Genomic DNA, 22,909 nt, shown 5'->3' with positions numbered 1-22,909 from the left:
TGCTGATAATAATGCCTTTGTTTCTCAACTAAAGAAAAGAGAATCATGTATCTTTCAACCTGTTCCTTAAGTGATACCAATATAGATAATCAAACATGCAAATTGGCTAGAAAAGAGCACCATTTGCAAAAGGAAACACCTCCACTGGGTACAAAAATCAAAGCTGTGCCCATCATCTCTGACGTGCATCCTTGCTACCACACTTGGCAGAGCTACGGTACTGGCTTTCCATTTGTATGGGATTGATTTACACTGTAATTTCCCCTCTATTCTCTCTCTTTCCAAAGTCAGCTGCCAGTGGAACCAACCCTAACTTAGTACCCTTTAATTCCTACACAAGAAAAAAATATAAACCCACGAGGTCCTGGCCGTGTTTCCCACCACTGGCACTCCAAGGTCCCGGGGGACCAGGCCCAAGCCGTCTTTTCTCTCCTTGCCACCCTGCCTTGCCGACCAGGTGGCTTCTCACAGAACAGGCCCCACATGGGTTGTTTTCCTCTCTCCCACTTTGGGTTTATGTGGCCCTGCCGGTGACAAGGGGCAACACCTGGGTTAGGTGATCAGGAGGAATCAGCTGCCTAAGTGCGGCCCGGAGTTTCCGAGGCCTCCAAAAGGACAGAGCAGCCGACTGTCTACATTTCCCAGGCTTGCTGTAAGGACAGATGGAAAATCACATCCAGGGGTCTGTCCCAGGAGCATCCCCATGGGAGAACTATCTCATTTCCTCTCCAAGACCCTGCTCGTCACCTCCGAGCACGGGCTCCGACTCAGCTGGCGTTTATCTGCCTGTGAAAAGCCAGGAATTATGAGGAGGCGGTGAGGGCTGTGCCTCAGCCACTTAAGCTGTTTCTACCACCGGACACAGCTGTCCCAGCCATGCGTGCGGCTAAGCACCTACTTCTTAAAATGGGCCGACTAAGTTCTAAGTTCTAAAGCTCCTAAATTTTCATACCATCTAACATCATGACAACAGTAAAGCTTTGGGGGTTCTGATAGTAAAGTGTTTCTAAAATTGTAGTCTAATTAAGCTTAAAACCCACAATGTTGGGTTCATTATCACTTTAAGCCATAAACTTTATAAGTAGAAATACCTACAAGAATTTGCAAATTGAAGAGCCAAAGTCTTGGGCTTCCCTGGTGGCGCAGTGGTTGAGAGTCTGCCTGCCGATGCAGGGGACGGGTTCGTGCCCTGGTCCGGGAAGATCCCACATGCCGCGGAGCGGCTGGGCCCATGAGCCATGGCCACTGGGCCTGCGCCTCTGGAGCCTGTGCTCCGCAACGGGAGAGGCCACAACAGTGTGAGGCCCGCGTACCGCAAAAAAAAAAAAAAAAAAAAAATAGAACCAAAGTCTTGCATTAGCTCAGTTGGCTAGACCATGATGTTAATCATGATCGTTATCATGAACTCCGTCCTGGTACAGGTCAGTTAACACTTCCACTAAACACAGATACTCATTCAAAGATTTCTCAGTAGATGAAATGAAAGAAAAATGGATGAAACAGAAAAAGTGTATGATCACTAATGGAAATACAACTCATGATGGATCATCATGACTCATAATGAATTATCATAACTCATGATGTTCAATACAGAGAACTGCAAAAAATACTGAAAACTGCTATGCCTCCTCTATGCCTAACTTTACCCTTAAATGGAATACTTGCCAAAAAAAAGGGAAGAAATCGCTCAGTCTTATGAAACTTAATCAGTGAAATCTCAACATAGGAAATCTTGCCAGTTAGCTGCTGCTTTACACATGGTTAGCTGCTGTCTTGGTTTTAGTGCACTCCAGAGACCAGTAAGTTGAAGCTGAACTACAGCTATTAGGAACTCCAATAGGTCCCAAAATACCATTCAGAGGGCACAGTGAGAGAGATGCGGTATTTCTCCAACTTTTCATAATCTGCGGCACTGCTAGCATCCCACTGCCACTATTCTACAGAGGTCTATTCTGGAGTCAGGGGTAGAGCTACATTAAGGGTCCAAAGAAGGAGTTGTCTAGGCTGAGTCAGCTGGAGCCTTCAGAGGGACCAGAGGGATGCTCCTCTTGGAGGGCTTTCCAACTGCACACTGGCCTGGAGCCTGCACACTGGACAGAACCTCATGTGGTAAGTGGTGTGTTCTGTTTGACCTAGTAGTAAACTAGAAGTTCTGAAAACCTTATCTAACTGTAATTTAAATAGATGAGACGGCACAAAGTATTTCAGACAAAATCTAATGAGGGCTCAGAAACTCCCGGGAATGAATTTTTGTTGTTGTAAATTATATTAGGTTTTACAGATGTTTTTACAGGTTTATTCAGAATGTCTGAAAACTTAAGATGTCTTATCCTTCCTCAACTTCAAGAAAAACCATTTTGACTTCTCTCAAAATAAAACCTACACCCCCTCTGCAAAATAGTAACAATAGCACAAATATTGTAAGTACACAAGAAGTAGAAAACACTGTAAACTCCTGTTTAGTTTTTAAACATAAAATTGTAAATACAAGGTGGATTGATAGAAATGTATATAATTCCTAAAGACAGAAACTGCTATAAAATTATAGTAAATAATAATTCTGTTACTTTATTTTTGAAAAGCGGATGCTTCAAAGATTTCTTTCTTTCATCTGTTCGGTAGCTGGGTTTATATGTAAAGTGAAAATAACTTTAAGAACATGGGAATCTAAATAAAATGGAAAGCAATTGATAAAATAAAATGAACTCAGTTTGGCAAAAATGAATGTCTACTATACTGTTCCAGGTACTATTATAGACATTATTTGCTTTCAGACTCACAGCAACATAGGAATTATTATCCCCATTCTGCAAGTAAGGCCTAACTTCACAAGGTCGCACAGGTAGGTCCCTGTCTTGCTCCAGAGCCCAGATTTTGGCTCACCAGACTCAAAGTACAGTCCAGTATCACTCATTTTGGTAATCAAGTTCTGTAGGTTAACTACACTGTTAGATTCTCATGAATAATGCTTTATTAGATAAAGGATAAGAGATTTAAGAAATCACATTGAACTAGGAGGCAAAAGAATGAGGCTATGGTCTCCATCAAATTCAGACTCACTGGATCACAATTTATTCATCCTTAAAATGAAGAGATTGGACCAAACGTATTTTAAGGCATTTTCCAGTTATAAAAATTTCAGACTTAGTAAAACGTTCTGTCAGATAAAAGGTTACACTATGTTCTTTGCCATGATTATTTGTTTTTAAAGAAGAATGTCATGGTAAAATGATGGTACAGACATAGGGTCCATTGGGCAAGTTTACCCGATGGTGAATGCATTTTAGCCCTTTTCCATCGCCCTACCCCTGCCCTGACATCCTGTCCTTGTAACCACAAACAGTTTGTCCAAAAGAGGACAGTGGTAAGATAATAATAATGGAAAGAATTTGAAGTATTATCTTAAAAAAATATTGATTGTCTCCTGTTTGGTATATATGATATTACCATTCTTTTAATTGTTAGTTGAGTCAAACTTCCTCTCTTTGACTGCTTTAGAAAGAGAAGAGTCTACTCCTAACAGCGTATTTATTAAGACTGGTCTGAACTCTCAGAGACAATAATCTTACAGTGCCCAAGGCTTAACTTTCCTTTACGAAAGATTTATTTTTACAAAAGTAACCGCAAGTTTCAGCTCAGAAATCAGCATCAGATTTTGAAAACAAGAACTAGGTCACAACTCAAAGTAAATGATAAATAAGTACCAATCCCTGGAAATACTCACAGTCCCCTTGGTCAGCTGCCAATGCAGACCAGGCTGCCACCCGACTTCTAACATCCACCTGGGTCACAGTCCCAGGTGGCACAGGGGCGGGAGCTCTGGGTGGAGGCGGTATACCAGGGTCTGCTTTGGAAATCATCCTAAAAACAGATGGAAACAAACTGAATTTTTACCATCTCTATTTCTACAATACATCAATTTTCTCAATTTTATGCTATTAGCTCTTCAACCTCAAGAAGAACTATGTCAAGGGGTAGAAAAACAAGGATTTCCTAACCATGCCATGCTATGTATAATTATAAATATATATGAAATATAAAAATATAGAACATTTTCAAATCAGCTGAAAACCAGGTTTAACATTTTTTCTGGGTCTCCTATGATTTGCAAAGGCTGTTAACCAACTAGAGACATAACATCTATTTACAGTCCCTCTGGCTACCTTGCCTTAAAATGCCACACATTGGTTCATGGGTCTCTGTGACAACACAAGTAGAAGGAGCCGTATCAGAGAAAGACCAGAATCACGCACACATACACCGACAAACTTGCGAGAGCAAATGAGTTGAGATTACAGGTTGTAATCTGCAAAATATAATAATATACCTTCACTGAAAATATATATTTCTTTCATTTTTAGAGGAAAAAAAAGACTTAAAAACACACTAATTCTAGCCCTGAATTTCTTTTAATGTTTTTACCTCAGGACATCAGGCCGCCTCTTCTGTTTCCCTCCTTTACTGTCGCTGATTGCACTTTCAATATCTTCACTAATTAGGTTTGCCTGCAATGAAAGACAAGTTACCTGGGGGCTTATGGATTTTTTTTGGTCTTGATATGTAGGTTAAAACAGAAAAAGGGACTATGTTCCCTGTCCGAAACAAAAAATGTCTTGATGCAAAGAAGCCTTTTTTTTTTTTTTTAAATCTGCTTTCGAAACATAACTCTTCCAGTTTTTTAAGTGAACTTTGTAATGACAGGACTGGAAAACTGAAGGAATTTTTAAAGATTATTTAATCCAGATTCCTTTAGTTTTCTTTCTTTTTTTTTTTTTTTAAAGCTATACTTGCATAAAGGCAAAGAGAAAAAGGATTTGCATATGCTGAAAGTATAAACACACGCTGAAAATGTAATGGGTTAATAGCTCTGCCCGGGAAGAAGTGAAGGAATCAGAAGTACCAGCATGCGGAGCAGCACCCCTCCTCTCCCCCGTCCTCCCCATCCACTGGGCCCCCATTAACTGGTGGAAACCACTCAGTTGCAGCAGCGCTACTCCCAGTTTAAGACAAACCCACACTGTCACGGGGTGGACCCCAACACTAGGTTGTAACCTTTGTGATAACCCCTTTATTCTGTCATTGCATGTTAATAAAAATTAACTTTCTCTAAATGGTTTGACTTTTCCGATCCTTTTCCAACAATAACCCTTGAACGTTTAATTTGGTTTTCTTGGGAACCAATAAGAGATTAGCAGCTAAGAAATTTATTTTGTTTGGTCCTGAAGTTTATTTAGCCAGTGATTATTACTGTATATTAGGTTCTTGCTGGGATGTATTTATCTTCTATTTTGTGCCTGCTTGTTCTCTGTAATTACGTATGTTTTTCTCAAATACATATATGCACACATACATACATACATATTATACTCTTTTATCATAAGTCCAGGTAATCATAAAATTTTAGAACTGAAAGGATACTTAAAGATCATATAATCTGTTCTTCTTGTTTTATAATTAATAAAACTGAGGAATACTTATATGATGACTTGGCCTAGGTCACACGGCTATTAAATGAGAGCGCTAATGCCTCCTAGTCCTGCTTCACTTCCGTAAGAACATCCTAGTTTTAGGAAGACATTACAAACGTCATTTCAAAGGCTTTCTATTATGTGGGAAAATAAAACTGAAGATGCCTAGGAATCCTGAATTTCCTGTGGGCAGGGTGTGGGGTTGGCCATCATATTTCTAAGAAAAAATTTACTACAGAGGTGAGCAGGAGTTTTGTGTAAAGTCCCCTGATAAAGAAAGATTAAAACACAAAACTGATGTTGCAAGATGGCCCATATAAAAGAAACTACATATTTCATTGCATTTATATTTTTAATGGGGCAAGAAAAAAATCCATCTCATATGTGCACCAATGGGTAAATGCATATAGCTGTGTAGTGGTCCTTGACTTTTAATGAGGACAAAACAGCATTCAGTAAATCTGTTTTGGACCCATCAATATCATCATGCCCTATCAAATAAAGCAAACCTTTCATCCTCAAAACTGAAATCCAGAAACTTCACTCAGCCCAATAACTCTTAGTTTCCAGGGAGGGATTTTAGAGCACTGAAGCAAACATCAGATTTAAAATGTCTTTTAGCATAGTTCTCTGTTTTTAAAATGTTTGAATTAAATTTCACTATTATTTTCAGAGCAAAATGTTCATCTTAATCCTTACTGATTTAATAAATCTAACCTTGCAAAATTCTTAATACACTTTATGACTTTCAAAAGGCACTATATAAAAGTTTGATGAACATTACGTATACAAATTATCTACTGCCACAATTCTTTTCAAGTAAGATCTTTAGAAAATCATTTATGACATAAATTGAAATAAAAAGAAAATTATAAAATACACAATTCATAGTCAATCTTAATTTACCTAACATATTTTAAGGTCAAAGAATTACAGAAAAGATCAAGTGACACTTCATGCTAATCTCCCGGCATTTCTTTATAAGATAAAAACTGCCCGTATATGTTATAATATGCAGTCACAGTGATAAAACACTGCTTTGGCGAAGCACCAATCAACTCAACCAAAAATGATTTCCCTTTTAGAGAAATCAACTCATGAAATAAAGATTCAAGTTTGAAGATAAATTCTAATGTCCAATAAAGCATCACAAGTTATAATCATTTGAAAATTACAGTGTACTTTGAAATACAAATCTTCAGCGTATGGCATATTATTACTGGTAACTATGCTCAACTATTTTCACATTATCACTAGGGGATTACATCTCTTGAGCAATTATTCCAGTCACATAATTAAACAGTGAACCTTAAATCGATATCATGGAAAATGTCCAAGTGTTTCATTGCAATAATCCATGCTATGTGATTAGTGCAGAATAAAATAGGATGGCATGATTATTTATTGTCCATGAAGAATGATTTTTGAAGAATCAATCTTTAATTATAAGTCCAAGTCCGTCAGTGAAGAATTTAATGTATTATCCACACCTTTGTTTTAATAAACAGAATGCATCTGATTTCTTTCTTTTAATACTATTCTATCTCCTCTTTATTTACTTAGCCTGGAAACCCTAGGGAAGATACCGAGGTATTTGTTTTCCTTACAAAATCCTAAGAAACTAAAAATCTAGTACCTACTAGCCATGTGATTGAAGTAGATAATCAAAAGCTGCTGGAACATGTGCTTAAAGGGAAAGAAAATTCACCATTCTTTTACCTTAATCTCATCACACTGGAAAAGATGAAGATCGGGCTTGTTCTGAGTTGACTCTTTGCACACAAGGGCAAGAACTGAATCATAGTTACAGGAGTGCATCACAGCTTGGCAGTGCTGGATTGTGTTCAAAGGAAAATTCTCCAGTTCATTCTACAAAGTAAAAATATAACTTGCCTTATTTTTCATTAACTATATAAAATCTATCCCACAAAGAGCTCTAGGCATCATACCAATAATTTTTAAAGTATGCAAATCACATTGACAATGGATGCTAGTAAACACGGTAAATTTGGAGGATGATTAGGTACAAGTAGGCAGCAAAGATAACAAGCCTGGTGGATGGGAGAAAGAGCAACAAAAATGGAAATATTTCACAAAGGAATGTAGTTGTGTTCTTGATAAACAGAAGAAATACTGAAATTAGCAGTACTGATTTCCTAAGATTATGGGCTAGAGATGATGCCTTTAAGAGCAAAATAGGTAAACTGAGGCCTCTTTCCAAAATTATTCACCATATTACCTGGTATTCTTTTCCCTGTGGCTATGTAGTTTTGGGTTTTTTTGTTTGTTTTGTTTGTCTTACTTGAACACTGTACAGTCATACTCTTAGTTTCTACCTTCAGTGATCACAAATGTTAGGCTGAGAATAACACATCATTTGTACACTTTTTATTTCAGTGAATCTCTCAGATGAAAAAATTCACTATATAAGTTTTTCCAGCCAAAAATGTCAAACAGCATGGTCAGAACAATCTTCCTAAAAATACATTCTTCAAAATGATTAAGATATTTGGTCTTGTGAAAGTGAATATTATTTAATGAGATATATTTAAGGTGCTTATCCTAACACTAATGGCCTTACACAAATAGAGAGTGGTGTCATGATGGAACTGACGGGAGAAATTGTGGGTTTTTTTTAAGTAAACAAAATACAATATCCCTGATAACTAGAACATAAAAAATAACAACAACTTTTATTACAGACAGCACATAGACATCACACCATAAATTTATTCTAAGTCCTGACTCCCTGGGACCCAGAAAAGGTGAAACAAAAAATGCAGGTTCCATTAAATTAGAATGAAATTTATGAGCCATACTAGAGAGATAATAACTTTTCTTTCTTTGCAAAAGTAAATTAAATAATATCCCTCCTCTACAATTACTTGAAACTATGAGGATTAGAGAGGCTCTTAGTTGCTATTCTCTCACAGAATTCAATGAATGAGATGAAAGAAAGGGCAAATTTTACCCCGACTCCTATCAGACAACAAAGAGTTGTTTTCTTTATCTTAGCAACTCAAATGCCTATTAGATGATGGAGCTCAGAAAAGGCCTTTTTTAAGAGCTCCAGCATCTTACCTGAGTAGCTGTGTAAAAGAAAGGTGCCCAGTGTTGGCCTGGTGGAAGTTAATGTACATACACACAAACGTTTTTATCCCAGTTCACTCACTGGGGTTCAAACCATATCACTGGGATGTGGTTTGGCATAGCATGTAATTAATATGTGTCATAAAGAACAATGCTCTACAGGGCTTCCCTGGTGGCGCAGTGGTTGAGAGTCCCCCTGCCGATGCAGGGGACACGGGTTCGTGCCCCGGTCCGGGAAGATACCACATGCCGCGGAGCGGCTGGGCCCGTGAGCCATGGCCACTGAGCCTGCGCATCCGGAGCCTGTGCTCCGCAACGGGAGAGGCCACAACAGTGAGAGGCCCGTGTACCGCCAAAAAAAAAAAAAAAAAAGAATAGTGCCCTACAGGGGCCTTATTTTATTTTATTTTTTTGGTATCAGTGCAATTGTTTCTTTTTTTAAATTTATTTATTTAAATTTATTTATTTTTGGCTGCATTGGGTCCTCAATGCTGTGCATGGGCTTTCTCTAGTTGCAGCAAGTGGGGGCTACTCTTTGTTGCGGTGTGCGGGCTTATTGCGGTGGCCTCTATTGTTGCGGAGCATGGGCTCTAGATGCACGGGCTTCAGTAGTTGTGGCACACAGGCTCAGTAGTTGCAGCACGTGGGCTCTAGATCACAGGCTCAGTAGTTGTGGCGCACGGGGCTTAGTTGCTCTGCAGCCTGCGGGATCTTCCCGGGCCAGGGATCGAACCCTTGTCCCCTGCATTGGCAGGTGGATTCTTAACCACTGTGCCACCAGGGAAGTCCCCAGGGGCCTTATTTTAGCACTATGCATTTTTTTCTCACTTCTTCCATCTCATCATACATGGTTAAAAAAACATTGTATCCCTCTATCTCTAGTTTAAAAACATGATTTCGCATGCATAAAGTATGACATTTTTTCTTCAAAATAACTGACAAGAATATTTTACGTTGCTAAATTTTTACCCATTTTCAAACAACCTGATCTAATTGTAAACATAAATATTTGTGGACTTTCTGGAAAATAAAATAGTATAAATATTTCCAACTTGCCTTTGATTCTAAATCGATCAGGCTCACAGCTCTCTCGTCCACTTGAAGAATCATATCTTGAGTCCAAACTTTGCCCTTGGCATCAAGCAATTTCAGCTTCCTTATTCCATCGTCAACAGTTATCATAGCATCTTTCCGATCCAGAACAAAGGTAGTCAAGTGCTTATGATTGGCAAAAAGAAAAAACATAATACACACAGTCTCTTAGTAAACATTTTCTAAAAAAATAGCAAGTTAAACTAACTGAAGTCAGCTAGTAGAGAGGGGAGAGACAAATACAAAGTACTCTAGAACTTCATGGTTACCTTATTGGGATAATAAGGTCAAACAGGTTTTTGTCGAATAGAGGAAATGATGCCGTGAATCATAAAATATCTAAATCTGTTTAATACTGAGCCTTGTGGAACTACATAAACGTGACAAAAACAAACTCTAAACAGATTAAATAACATTCTCTTTATTTAATCCATGTTGGTTATTTAAATGATGAACAATAGAAGGCAATCTACAGGCAGCTTGAAAACTACAGAGTTGGTAATTGACAGCAGCAACAGCAATTCTAGTCTGTAACAACTTTTCACTCTACTGAAACAAAACTGTTTAACTGTAATTAAGCATGCTTGGGGAGGTAGAAACTTGAAAATAAGAGCAATTTAAAAGTTACTTCCTACTTAAATATTTTCCATTATAATAAGCAAATGTCCACTCAAGTAGATTCCAATTAAGAGCAAATATCTTAAAAGACAGCAATAGAGGAAAAACTAAAAAAAGAAACCATTGCTTAAACAGAACTAGTAATGACTTTAGACAAAACTAAAAGTAAAACTAAACCATCCATTGAAACTGTCAAGGCTTATTTCAAGAAGATTCCATAATACAAAATAGAAGCCTTGGTCCTGTTTTTAACCAAAATAAGGCTGACAATGATAAATGGCTAGTTATCATTTTAATTTATTCTCTATGAAAACAGATTAACAAGATACTTTTATATTTAACATCTGATTTATAAAAATCTGAAAGAAAAAATATCAACACAATTTACAACATCATAGAAATGAAATAAAACATAACTCTGATTTTACTACCAATTTTTATGTCCCTCAAGCTTCATTCTAAAGTTAGCAAATATCAAAGCATCTTACTTCAACACGGTATTGGGATATATCTGACACGCTGCTGACACTATCCCGTGCATAATTCTTCCTTTGTTCTGGAAAAGAAGTTTAAAAAGCCATTATTTACCCATGAATAGGCTGATGTTCATATATCAATGTCTCATGGCCATCTCTAAAGCTAGTCTATCTCATATATAAGTACAGTAGTACAGTAGTATAAGTCACCACTGTGTGGTGTATCTGAAAATACTCATCGTTCACATTAAATGAAAAAGTCATGAGAAAGCTTACATTATATGCAAGAACAATTTGACCCAACATAAGTGTTCAGAATCCCAAAGGTTAACAAGATTATTAATGTTGTAAGAAAAAGTTATTTTGTGTAAAGATTTTATTAATCAGGGACCTCTTCTCTGGCAAAAAGATAAAAACTGGCTTGTAAATTTCATCTTTTAATGCACTGAGAACAAAATGGAACTGCAAATACTGTCACAGATGCTGTATTATATGAGTTAGACTACATTATTAAAATAATAAACACTGCAAGGAACATGTTTCACCACATCCACACCATGGAGAGTGTTAAAAGGAGAGTCAATCATACTCACTGCCATTAAACTTTAACAATTTTCACACATCTACAGAACACACAAATGTGATACTCAGAATTGTAGATATAAGCTGTTAGAAAAAATAAGAAAGTTAGGTAGAAAGTTTCTGCACCAACTATTCAAAAAGCAAAAAGCAACCTTTGTTTTTCTTTTGTAAAATGCTGCAAAACCAAAATAAAATATGTGAAGGCAATATTTTGTATTTGCTGCTTTCTAATCAAGCAACTTGATTATTTGTAAATTTGCAGTTGCCCTATTTTTTCTAAAGCAGCAGCTATGGTGAAAAAGAACTCTAAGTGGGAACCAGAAGAGTTTTGATTCTCACTTTGGCTCTGTCATTAAGTAGGAGATTAAATTTGGCAAAAATCTGGATTTCAGCACCCTTATTGTAAAAATACAAGGGTTAAAGAAATAAGATCAAACTTCAAGACTCCTACAGTACTAAAATTCTGTCTCTCTGTCTATCTCTTTCTCTCTCTGTCTCACACACACACCTTAGCTTTCCTAATAACCATTTTTTTTCCCAAATATAAACCTGTTTCTTTCAGGTAGTATAGAAACGTTTAGATTTTCCTAAAACAACAGAAGTTGAAAAGTTCTGCTGAACATAAAAGCGGAGCAAGTACAAAAATATAAAGCACATATACAGACTAAGAATGTTAACACATAGAATTTTTTTAAACTTTAATAAAAGTAATGACTTTTCATTTACATTTATCTTAATGCTTCCATGAAAATATAAATATGCCTTATATTATATCACTATGATATTATTCCAATATATTCTATTTTTGCTTTTGCAGCATTAAAGTTACTTAATAAAAACAGACACACTACAAAATTCAGTATCTGCTACCTTTCTTTTTCTGTTTGGATGATGATCTGAAGAAGTATGATCCATCTGGTCCTACCAAAACAATGTGACCAAAAAGAAACATCTGGTTTCACCTACAATTTTCTATTCTGTTATGACAAAACATAAACCTTAATTTACATATTTTAAAAAGTGAACAACCATAATTTTTCTGATTATTAGCTGAGGATTAATCAATGTGAGATATTAACAAATGGATAATTTTTCTTGGGAAAACCATTATAACTTTTAAAATACAATGTATAACTCAGGGACATATCTGAGAAAAGCACTTTTAGAAATAATCAATATTTCAGAATCACTGATTCATCGTATTCTAACACAATTCTCCACGGCCAACTCAGAACATGAGGGTAGTTCTGTTTCCTCTGGTCTGATCTGAGGACACTAAAAGAAATGGCAGTGCTTGCCATGGTCTCCAATTTTGATATGGCAAAACCCCAGGATGTTCAAATGCTTTTCTGAGTCTTTCAGATAAGTGACTGGCAAACACAGTTGAAGGTCAAAAATATTATGTTTTGTAATTAAATATTCTCATTATGAAATAGTAAGACTTTGTTCCCCCAAATTTCCTAACACGTAGTTTCTCAATCCCACAGAAACGTATTTTACAAAAATAGAAAAACATTATTTGATAGTATTCATAAGCCGCATGATGTTAACTGATTACTCTGCTTGCCTAAAAGATATGGTACCATTTCTAATTTTCCAAATCAAGGATCCATTTTAGGAATTCCTAAGCTCTTTCTCTCTCATGTTACACAATAAATAAGATGTATGTGTTACAATAAATAAGATGTATGTGTTACAAGAAATTACCTTTAAAAATCCTAAAAATGTATAAATGCCATAAAATGTATTTATAAATAAACTAGTAGTTTCAGTGATCTAAATCAATGAATAAATAAGTTACTATTAACATTTTAATAGGAAATTTTGAAAGAAGGCTCCTAAAAGGCAATTATAGTACATTTATTTTTTATGAAAATCATATGCATTCTCAAGTACAGCTGTAAATAGGAACTATGCTCCTAAGCCTGAAAAATCTCACCCAAAGCCTTAAGACAGTGTGAAAAGCCTAAATAAAGTCTCCATGATACTCAAGATAAAGTCTCTCCTGACGTCCACCACTTTCTCTAACAATGGTTCTCAACCTTGGCTGCACATTAGAATGAACTTTAAAAAAAAATACTGCGCTCCCCACGCCCCCCACGCCCCCCAGGATTCTAATATAATTGGCCCAGGATGCAATCTAGGCCCTGGGATTTGGAAAAGCTCTCCAGGCAATTCTAATGTGCAGCCAAGGTTGGAAGCTACTGTCCCAAAATCTGTGCAAGTGGCAACTCATCTACCACATCTTATCTCAAGTTGAAATTTTTTCCTTTCCAAATTAAGAGCGTAAATCACGGTCAAATAGTCTCTCTCTCTGAATCAATTAGAGCCAGGAACAAATTTTACTTGGTTACAGTACCACTGATTGTGTTTCACTGTTTTTCCTAATAGCTTTTATCCCATGGACCACAATATACAAACCCAAAAAGATGGAAGAATTCAGTCACCAAAGACGAAAATCCTTTAACACATCATTTTAGCATTCTTGAGTTGATACGCTGCTGCGAAAACTGATATTCTACTTCTGGATCAGGAACTTAAACTTAGGTTTCAGTGAACTTTGGATGATTATGATATATCACAATAGGTTCATCAGTTGTACCAGATGTACCACTCCGGGGGGCTGGTGACAGCGGAGGAGGCTAGGCTGTGTAGGCATATGGGAAATCTCTGTACCTTCTCCTCAGTTTTGCTGTGAACCTAAAACTGATCCCAACAAAGTCTTAATTTTAAAAAATTAGGTTTCATCTAACTCTTCAATGAGTACAATGACAACTATAACAATATGCAGGTCTCAGCATTTAAACTTAATTCTTGTTTGCCTATATTGCTGTTTATGCATAAGAGCAAGATTTGAAACAGCTAACATTCAGAAAATTGTTATTTTCTCTTTCTCTGAAAACAAAGTGCTGCTTCTAAAATAAGGACTTGATTATTAAAAAGAAAAAAATGTAACATAAAAGCAGCTGCCGAGTAGTCCTCTCCCTAAATAAAACAATGGGCTACAGTTCATATTACTTGACACTTATAAAATTTTCAACCACAGTAAAGGAGAATTCCTTTCTCACTACTTTAGTGTATAATTTCCATAGAAGAGAGGTGGCTTAGTGGGAATCAGTAAGAAGCACTGAGTAAAAATTATAAGCTCTCATTATCTAGGCAACTATAATCACGGATTGACAAATCAGTATCTGAACAAGATAACTTTTTAAAATCAAGGTCATTTTTACAAAACTACATTATTTGAGAATTAATTGTATTGGTCAGTCCAACAAGTCATTAAAATAGCTTATCCATGAGGAGAAAAGAAGCTTTAAAACTTTCAGCTAAGGTGGAAAAATTGCCAAACTGTCTTTTTGAGTCACATGCACTGACATACTCTATTAAGCAGAATTTTGACTCTACCATCGCCCAACCTGCTGACAGTATATAATCAAGGGCCTTTTACTTCTTAAGAATTTCAGAAAGTTTTTTCTTAGAATATTTATTTTTTCCAAGTAAATCACACCTTGTAAATAATGAGTATGGAGATAAAGAGAAGTGGGTTTTAACCTTTCAGTGCCACCTGAATGTATAAGAGCTGGCCTGAGCATCAGTTAGGAAAAGTAAACAGAGAGCCTAGTTCCAAACCAAGATCAGGAGACACAGAGAAACAGAAAGAAAAAGAAAGATAAGTACAAAAAGAACAATATGTGGGGTAGATATCTATTAAGAAAAATGGTATATTCAGGAATACTGCTCTGAGAAAGTTGAGTCAAGCACTATGTAAAAATACAGGAAAGTTTACAGTCAAGTCAATTATACAGAATGAACTGTATAGTTTATAGATTACTTATGCTCACTTCTTACCAGTACCTCCCTGAGAAGAACAAAGAAAAGCAGGAAAAAAACAAATATATTTTCCTACTTGCTAACGTCACAAAAACGTTCAAACTTAAGCTAAAATGAAACTCGAGAGAGTGCCTGTCTGTCATGTTTATCTTTCACTACCTGGCCTCCCAACAATACTATAAATGTTGGTCATGACAATAAAGCATTACTAAATGATAATTCTGTGAAACTTACATTTTTCTGGAGACAGGATGACTTTAGACAGCTGATTATTTATGGTAAATGGTCATATTCCAAATCCAGCAATATCTAACTTAAAGGAAAGTTATTTATCTAGGAGGTTCAGCTGTTCAGACACAGCGGAGAATCCACACTAAAATAAAATAAGCCCTCTGAGTGGCAGACAGAGATGTCACAATGTTTAATATTAAAATTTGCACATTCTTATGCATAAGGGGGAGGACTCTCAATTCCCCATTCAGAACCTATGTGCACTACTCACAAGATTTCCTATTAGTTTCTCAGCCCACACATATCAGAAGCAATGCTAGAAGCAGGCATGTTACCAACAGGGAAAAGTTCACATGGGGTTATTAAAGCTGCTTGGGACCCAGACACATGGGGAAAACAGCCTCAAATACTCCAAAGGGAAAAGATTCTGAATGATCTGGTGTAAAGGTAAGGAATGCAGCCTCTGAGCACATGGCAGTACACAAGCTCGTGTGCACACCACTGACCCTCTGAGTCATGGACAAGAGATTACAGGAGCCACGCCCCAACAGAAGGGAATGTTTTAATACTTTTTACAAGCATTTCCCTTAAAAGCAATTTTAAAGCTTAAAGACATTGACAAACAGTTTAGCTGGAAAAAAATGTATAACATTTTCAATTCCCTGATTAACAGCAGACAAATGAAATGTTACTGTCATGAGGTAAGAAAAGAAAGAAACCGTAGAAGAGAGAAATTAATAGGTATTTCCTATTTATGTTGTCAGGGACTTTAGTGAAGCAGAGCCTCTGACATGCTGGCTTTGACATTTCTTGTACAATAATAAAGAAAGGACAGTATAAGGTTATTAAAACTGTAGCACATTTTAACCATTTTCCTTGAATAAATTAACACATATCTAAAAGAAGCTAACTTATTGTCATAATTGTGTAGTTTACATTTACAGGATTTATAAAAAAAAATTTCTAGTGATATCTGGAATGTAAGCTTAAAAACATATGGCACAGGGATATCGGCTCGATGTTTTGTGACCGCCTGGAGGGGTGGGATATGGAGGGTGGGAGGGAGGGAGACGCTAGAGGGAAGAGATATGGGAACATATGTATATGTATAACTGATTCACTTTGTTATAAAGCAGAAACTAACACACCATTGTAAAGCAATTATACCCCAATAAAGATGTTAAAAAAAACAAACAAACATATGATGAAGATTACCCCTTGATCCTGTCAAAGTATCACTGTGATTAGATGTATAACATCATTTGGAGGTTAACAGTAAAATGTTAAATTTGAGAGCCTTGATGAATCTGAGGGCCCAGGACAAAAAGTGACTCTCCTATGCCCTTCCTCATTGCCATGATAGGCTCATTACTTCTATTTTTTCATATAAACTTACCACAATATTATTATCGTTTCTATTTTGTAGTTGAGGAAACTGGGACCAATAGGTTAAACCATTTGCTCAAAATGGCAGCCCTTTGGTAGAAAGTGCCATGATTCAGCCACAGATCGTTTGGCCTCCCAAACCCTCTCTGAGAGTCATCCTGAAGCAATCTGGATGGCACATTATGGTGTCAGACTGAAAAGTGTTCTCATAAAAAAGACCAAGTTGCATGAAACTCCTGATACAGTAACTAGCCTGTGGTCGGTGTATAAAAAACAGTGGTCATTACCGTGAAACTCATGTTTCAGTGCACTAAGTAATACCTTCATATCCCAGAGAAGTCCATGTACCAGCCATGAAAACAAATGAATTCTTGAAGGATTTATTCCACTGGTTTAATCATTGTGAAAGGAGAAATCTTCAAGAAAATGCATACATTGTGACACAGGAAATGACGTTACTTATCTCTCCTTTACCAACTTTCTAGTTACAAAAAGCTACGCAGATTGGGAGGCTAAACACTCCCAATGTTATAACTAAATATAGTTAAAACTTCAATTAGAATTTGTTCATTGCAAAGGTTTGTTCAAAACCTGGACGTGTCTCTCCACTGTCATTCATGCATCTAACCATTCATTCCATAGGCATTTATTGTGAGCCTGTTGGAGAGAAGGCATACTGTGTGTGTGTGTTTGTGGACAGCAAGCTGGGAGGAAGAGGTGAGTATTAGCTACAAGGAGGAATGAAACATTACCTGCAACTTCAAGGGACTTAAAATCCTCTGACTTCTAAGCCTAATACACTGCTGAGTGTTCTTTCATCTGTATAAATGTCTCTTGCATTTGCCCCTTTCCATCCCTCTATTTATGTCCTCTGTTTTACCAATATGCTGTTCACTGGCTTCACGCTACACAAGATTAACTGTTACATTTTCTTACCATCAAGATTTTTAGTTTTGTGACTTTGACAAATTACCTCACCTTAAAAAGGAGCCTCAGCTTGCTTTATATGTAAAAGGGGAGAAATAAAAATTTACTGCTTAAAAGCTAAAGATTCAATCATTGGAGCTATGATTTTATGAAATTGCTCCCAACACAAAATAAACATTAACATTTGCAGGTGAGTACTACTCTTTATTCCTTATTCCTTTCTTAGCTTTCTGAAAATAGACTTTGGGATCTATGGTATTTGTGAGATGTTTAATACTCTTTCTCCTTAACAAAAATCTTCACGCTATTATTTAGATATCTGACTTACCTATATTATTTAGGTCTCTGATTCACCTACTTCCATCCATGCTCATCAAATCCAGGCTCAACTGCTACCAGAGTGATCCAAGATGGATATGACCTATGATTCCCCCCGTTAAAACACTTCAGTGGCTATTCCTTGTAAACAATGTCCAAATGCCTTAGTGTGATTTTTCCCAATGTCGTCCGTGTTTATTTTTCCCATCTTATTTCCCGGTGCACCACCTTGAACCCTCCAGTTAACACTTAACTGTTTGCAACTCATTGATGCATTATATTCATTCTACAGGTATTTACTGAGCATAAGTTATACATTAGCCACTGTGCTAAGCTTAGGGAATCCTGAAGTAAACAAGGCAAATGTGGCCCACCTTCAGAGAGCTTATAGTCTAGTTTAAAAGGGTTCATACAGCTGTTTACAGCACCCTCCAGCCCCACAAATGCCTGGAGAATTTCAGAGCTGAATCTCTATGAAATCCCTCCTGCCTACCTGCCCTGCCCACATAGAAGACCTCCTCCATCTGCACTCATACACATTGCCATCCATGCTTATCCAGCACTTTATTATAACAATACATGCATGAGTCTACCTCACCAAGACAGTGCACAAGCAATGACCATCTCCTATTCATCTCTGAAATGAATTAAAGGACATGGAAACAGACACTGTGAAGATCATGGCCAAGCACACAGAAACACGCAATAACCTTCTGTCTAGAAATGAAAGACTGAAGGAATTGATTATCTTTGCAAAAACAAACAAAAAAGTTTTTCCCTTTTCAGTTTCTTCAAGTCATTCTGTAGAGTGCAAGTCCCTTAAGGTCAAGGACCATATGTTACCGGCCCTGTGCTGGGCACATACTAATCACAAAATAAGTATTTGTTGAATATATACTCTAGATATACAGTTCATAATGACTAGGCCATGGTAAGAATGTCACAATATCGTACTCAAGAGAACTGAAACCAACGCTAATCAGATTGACAAGGCCACAAGAAAATGTATCTGTGTACGGTATAAAATCCATTTTATGAGTGTATAAATTGAGTCCTAAAGTCTAGTCACTGGATATATAGGCAGAGAAAGAATCACAAAACCTTAGAATGAGTCATTCTTACCACAGCCAAGATACTGTAGCTCTAGGTAACGTAAAAGAAAAGAATTTCAAATTTAGAAAATGCTATTGGCTCCTATAGTAGATAATAACAATAATAGCAAATATATACAGTGTTTTTTGCTTGCCAGGCACTGTTCAAAGCATTTTACATGTACTAACGCATTAAATTCTCCTGTCAACCCTACAAGATACCTCCATTATACACACAAGCAAAATGAGGGACAGACAGGTAAAGTAATTTGCTCAGCTAATAACTGGATTTGCACCCAGGACGTCTGGCTCCATTGTCTTTGCTCTTAACCACAATACTAGTCTCATTCTTTATGGTTGCATAATAATAAAAGGCCATGCAGACCCTGTGAAGGTAAATGCCTTCCTAAACATATGTGGTATATTTCAGGAGTCCTTAATTTCTTTGTAGTATTGACTTCTATTTTATATTTGAAGTTAAAAAAAAAAACAGTATTTATAAGTGAGACAATAGAGGGAGGACAATGGAGGTTAGAGAAGGATCTGAAAGAAATTATATAAGGGCTGTTGGTCATACTGTAATACTACCTAAACAAACATATCATACATAATTAGATGGGAAAATCCACCTAAGGTACTGGTACCGTGCAAAAAGACTCCTTAGAAAGTACTGAATACATTTCATCTGTAGTTCTAAATTGTATGACCAGCCAGCAGAGATTAACGGCTTTGGTAGCTTCTGTACAAATTATTTTTAAAATAATCCTTATCTGCCAATCACTACTTCATTCCCAATAATATAAACAAGGCATGGGTTCAAGCTACGGCTTTGAGCAAGTCATTCATGAAAAGTAAGTAGTTAGAAATAGAATTATACCCCATTAAATACACAAACATACCATAGAGAGCCTTTGCACTTGTTCTTGAACTGTGTTCTCTATCCATGGAAAAGGTGGGTGGTGATCCGTAGCCACTGCAAAAAGAAAAAAAAAAAAGGTCATCGTACTGAGTTAAAGTCCAAAGTAAGCAATAAAATGTCAAAACTACAAATAAAAATTCCAGTGGACCACAATCACCATGTGTTTTTAAAGAACATATAGAGTTTATACAACCGGCTCTGTAAAAAAAGAGACAGATACTGATCCAGTCAAGAAATAGGCTATTGGATCCTGACCCACCGTGGATGGAGGCTGGTACAAATGGCAACCTCCTCTCAAGCATCAAGTCAGAACCGCAGCCAAGGAGATTCAACAAGGTTGAAGCTGCCTTAGGAGAATTTAAGTTTGCCATACTAAATTGAGCTGTGAGCAGCAATCCAATTATAAAAAGTTCTCAATCATTTAAACTGTAATGAAATAGACACTACTTTCACAAATACTTAAAATGCAGTTAATGAAAATAACACGTTATCGTTAAAGTTGACCAGCTTTATCAGGTACTTCTAGCTTACTGTTGCTGTTATGTGAAGTAAACATATTATTTGAATTTTTAAAATTTATTCAGTAAACATTTATTAAGCCTAAAATCTAGAAGAATGAGGGGTAAGGTGGGGCAGGGGGAGGGTACTGTTAATAAAACAAGTAAAAAAAGTTAAAAAAAAGATAAATAAATAAAAATAAAATAAAACAAGTAAAATGGTTACAACAGAATGTGACATCTGGGTCAAACTAATAAATATAACATCAAATAAGGACTAAATTTTTTTTTTTTTTTTTGTGGTACGCGGGCCTCTCACTGTTGTGGCCTCTCCCGTTGCGGAGCACAGGCTCCGGACGCGCAGGCTCAGTGGCCATGGCCCACGGGCCCAGCCGCTCCATGGCATGTGGGATCTTCCCGGACTGGGACACGAACCCGTGTCCCCTGCATCGACAGGCGGACTCTCACCCACTGCGCCACCAGGGAAGCCCAAGGACTAAATTTTTATAAGGATGCCCAAGAAGCCTTCACTGGCATTTAAGCAGAATCTAAAAGAATGGAAAGCAGCTTTACAGGCAGGTGGAGAATTAAGTGAGGAAAAAGCACGTAGATCTGGCTCAAGAACTAGCATGATGCCCGAGGGGAAAAGCATCCAGTGGGATGTGCTTGGAAGAGATGAATGACTTGAGAAGTAGGGAAGGCAAATAGAGGGCTTAAGGATTAAATTTCTATTCTCTAGATTGAGTAAATATCTTTATACAGGGAAGTAACATGATCCAAACGACTTTTTAAGAAAGATAATCCAGGAATTAATGGCAAGGTAACCAGATGGAAAGGTGCTGCAAAAATTCAGGTAGGAGATAAAGGCCACAAATAAAATTAGAAAAGAAGGAATAGTATGGGATAGAATCAAGAGTTCCTTAATAGAAGAAATTATAATAAATTCATGATTAAATGGATATTTGTTATAAGAAAAAGAAAAAAATTGAGGGTATGGCAAAACATTCTGGCTTGAATAAATTGATGGACAAGATGAAGATAGTATTTGACATACTCCCCTGGTGTCTCTTACTGGCCAACACCAAAGGGATTTGCAATCATCTTTGTAAAGAGGAAGGTGAAGCAATATGAACAACCTGGTTCTGAAAAATGTGAATAACATGGTTGTGAAAAATAATGAACTCTATACCACGATGGCCAATATAAAATAACAACATTAACCACAATATATAAGGCAATGGCCACTTAAGTCAGGGCGGTGATTTCAAATTATATCTAAAGCCATAGGGACTTGTCTCATTGTTTTACACAATGGTAAATATCTTGAGAGACTGGACTAGATGACATTTAACTTTCCTCAAATGCAAATATTTTATGAATAACAAAAAAAGAATGCTCCAGGGGGGTTCCCTGGTGGCGCAGTGGCTGAGAATCTGCCTGCCAATGCAGGGGACACGGGTTCGAGCCCTGCTCTGGGAAGATCCCACACGCCGCAGAGCAACTGGGCCCGGTGAGCCAATTACTGAGCCTGCGCGTCTGCAGCCTGTGCTCCGCAACAATAGAGGCCGCGATAGTGAGAGGTCAGTGCATCGCGATGAAGAGTGGCCCCCGCTCGCTGCAACTAGAGAAAGTGCTCACACAGAAACGAAGACCCAACACAGCCATAAATAAATAAATTAATTTTTTTTTAAAAAAGAATGCTCCAGAGAAAGTGAAAGCTATGAAGTAGAGTATGTATGCAACTATGGAAAGCAATAAAACACAAAATACCAGAACAAAGTGTCTTCTATTAGATCACTATCATTGGGGTTGATTATTACTTAACCATCTTTATCTTAAGAGACACAGTAAACTTTTAACAATAACATATCTTAGTGTTAGAAAGAAATTATATATTGAGGAATGAACTACATAAAGAAATGAAAGAGATCTTTTCATTGAAAATACAAAACAATTAAAACCACCAAGTCAAATTTAAAAAACCAAGAAATTAAATATAAAATTTCCAACTTACTTCATTTGAGATGGATACATTCCAAAACCACTGGGATGATTAGAAATATGACCATTCATTGTGACTTTAATGCTCTGAAAAAAGAAAGGTACATGGATTGAAGGCATTAAAAAGGTTGAGACATCTCAGTTTTAAAGTTTTTCATTCAACAAAATATGTGTCGCTTCCAGGATGATGCTAGAAATATAAAGATCTCCACCCTCAAAGAGCTCAGGCTCCAGAAGTACAGATGGACATATAAACAAAGAACAAATTGGCACTGAACATTAATATACTAAAATTGTAAGCAAATATAAGAAAGAAAAACTTTAAATATAATTCTGAACCCTCTAACTACAAAAACATAATCTATATTCCACTCAACCTCAT

General features: G+C 36.8%; 1 protein-coding gene across 1 annotated transcript in view; it reads right to left on the bottom strand.

Moving 5' to 3' along the window:
• EPS8 (EGFR pathway substrate 8, signaling adaptor) overlaps nt 1–22,599 on the bottom strand; it is a 70,401-nt gene extending 47,802 nt beyond the window's left edge. Inside the window, exons 1-8 of the mRNA XM_007454617.1 lie at nt 22,541–22,599; nt 20,010–20,083; nt 10,757–10,824; nt 9,615–9,776; nt 7,188–7,337; nt 4,423–4,505; nt 3,725–3,861; nt 1–28 (exon numbers count right to left, since the gene is read on the bottom strand). The exon at nt 1–28 is cut by the window's left edge and continues 28 nt beyond it. Coding sequence (XP_007454679.1) covers nt 1–28; nt 3,725–3,861; nt 4,423–4,505; nt 7,188–7,337; nt 9,615–9,776; nt 10,757–10,824; nt 20,010–20,083; nt 22,541–22,599 — 761 coding nt within the window. The remainder of the gene's footprint in view (nt 29–3,724; nt 3,862–4,422; nt 4,506–7,187; nt 7,338–9,614; nt 9,777–10,756; nt 10,825–20,009; nt 20,084–22,540) is intronic.
• Nucleotides 22,600–22,909: the final 310 nt, after the last annotated feature.

This window comes from Lipotes vexillifer, unplaced genomic scaffold (genome assembly GCF_000442215.2).
Source record: "Lipotes vexillifer unplaced genomic scaffold, Lipotes_vexillifer_v1.1 scaffold911, whole genome shotgun sequence".
In the NCBI taxonomy this organism is placed as follows: Eukaryota; Metazoa; Chordata; class Mammalia; order Artiodactyla; family Lipotidae; genus Lipotes; species Lipotes vexillifer.
Note: the sequence above shows the minus strand (reverse complement) of the source record. Positions and strands in the feature narration are given on the sequence as shown.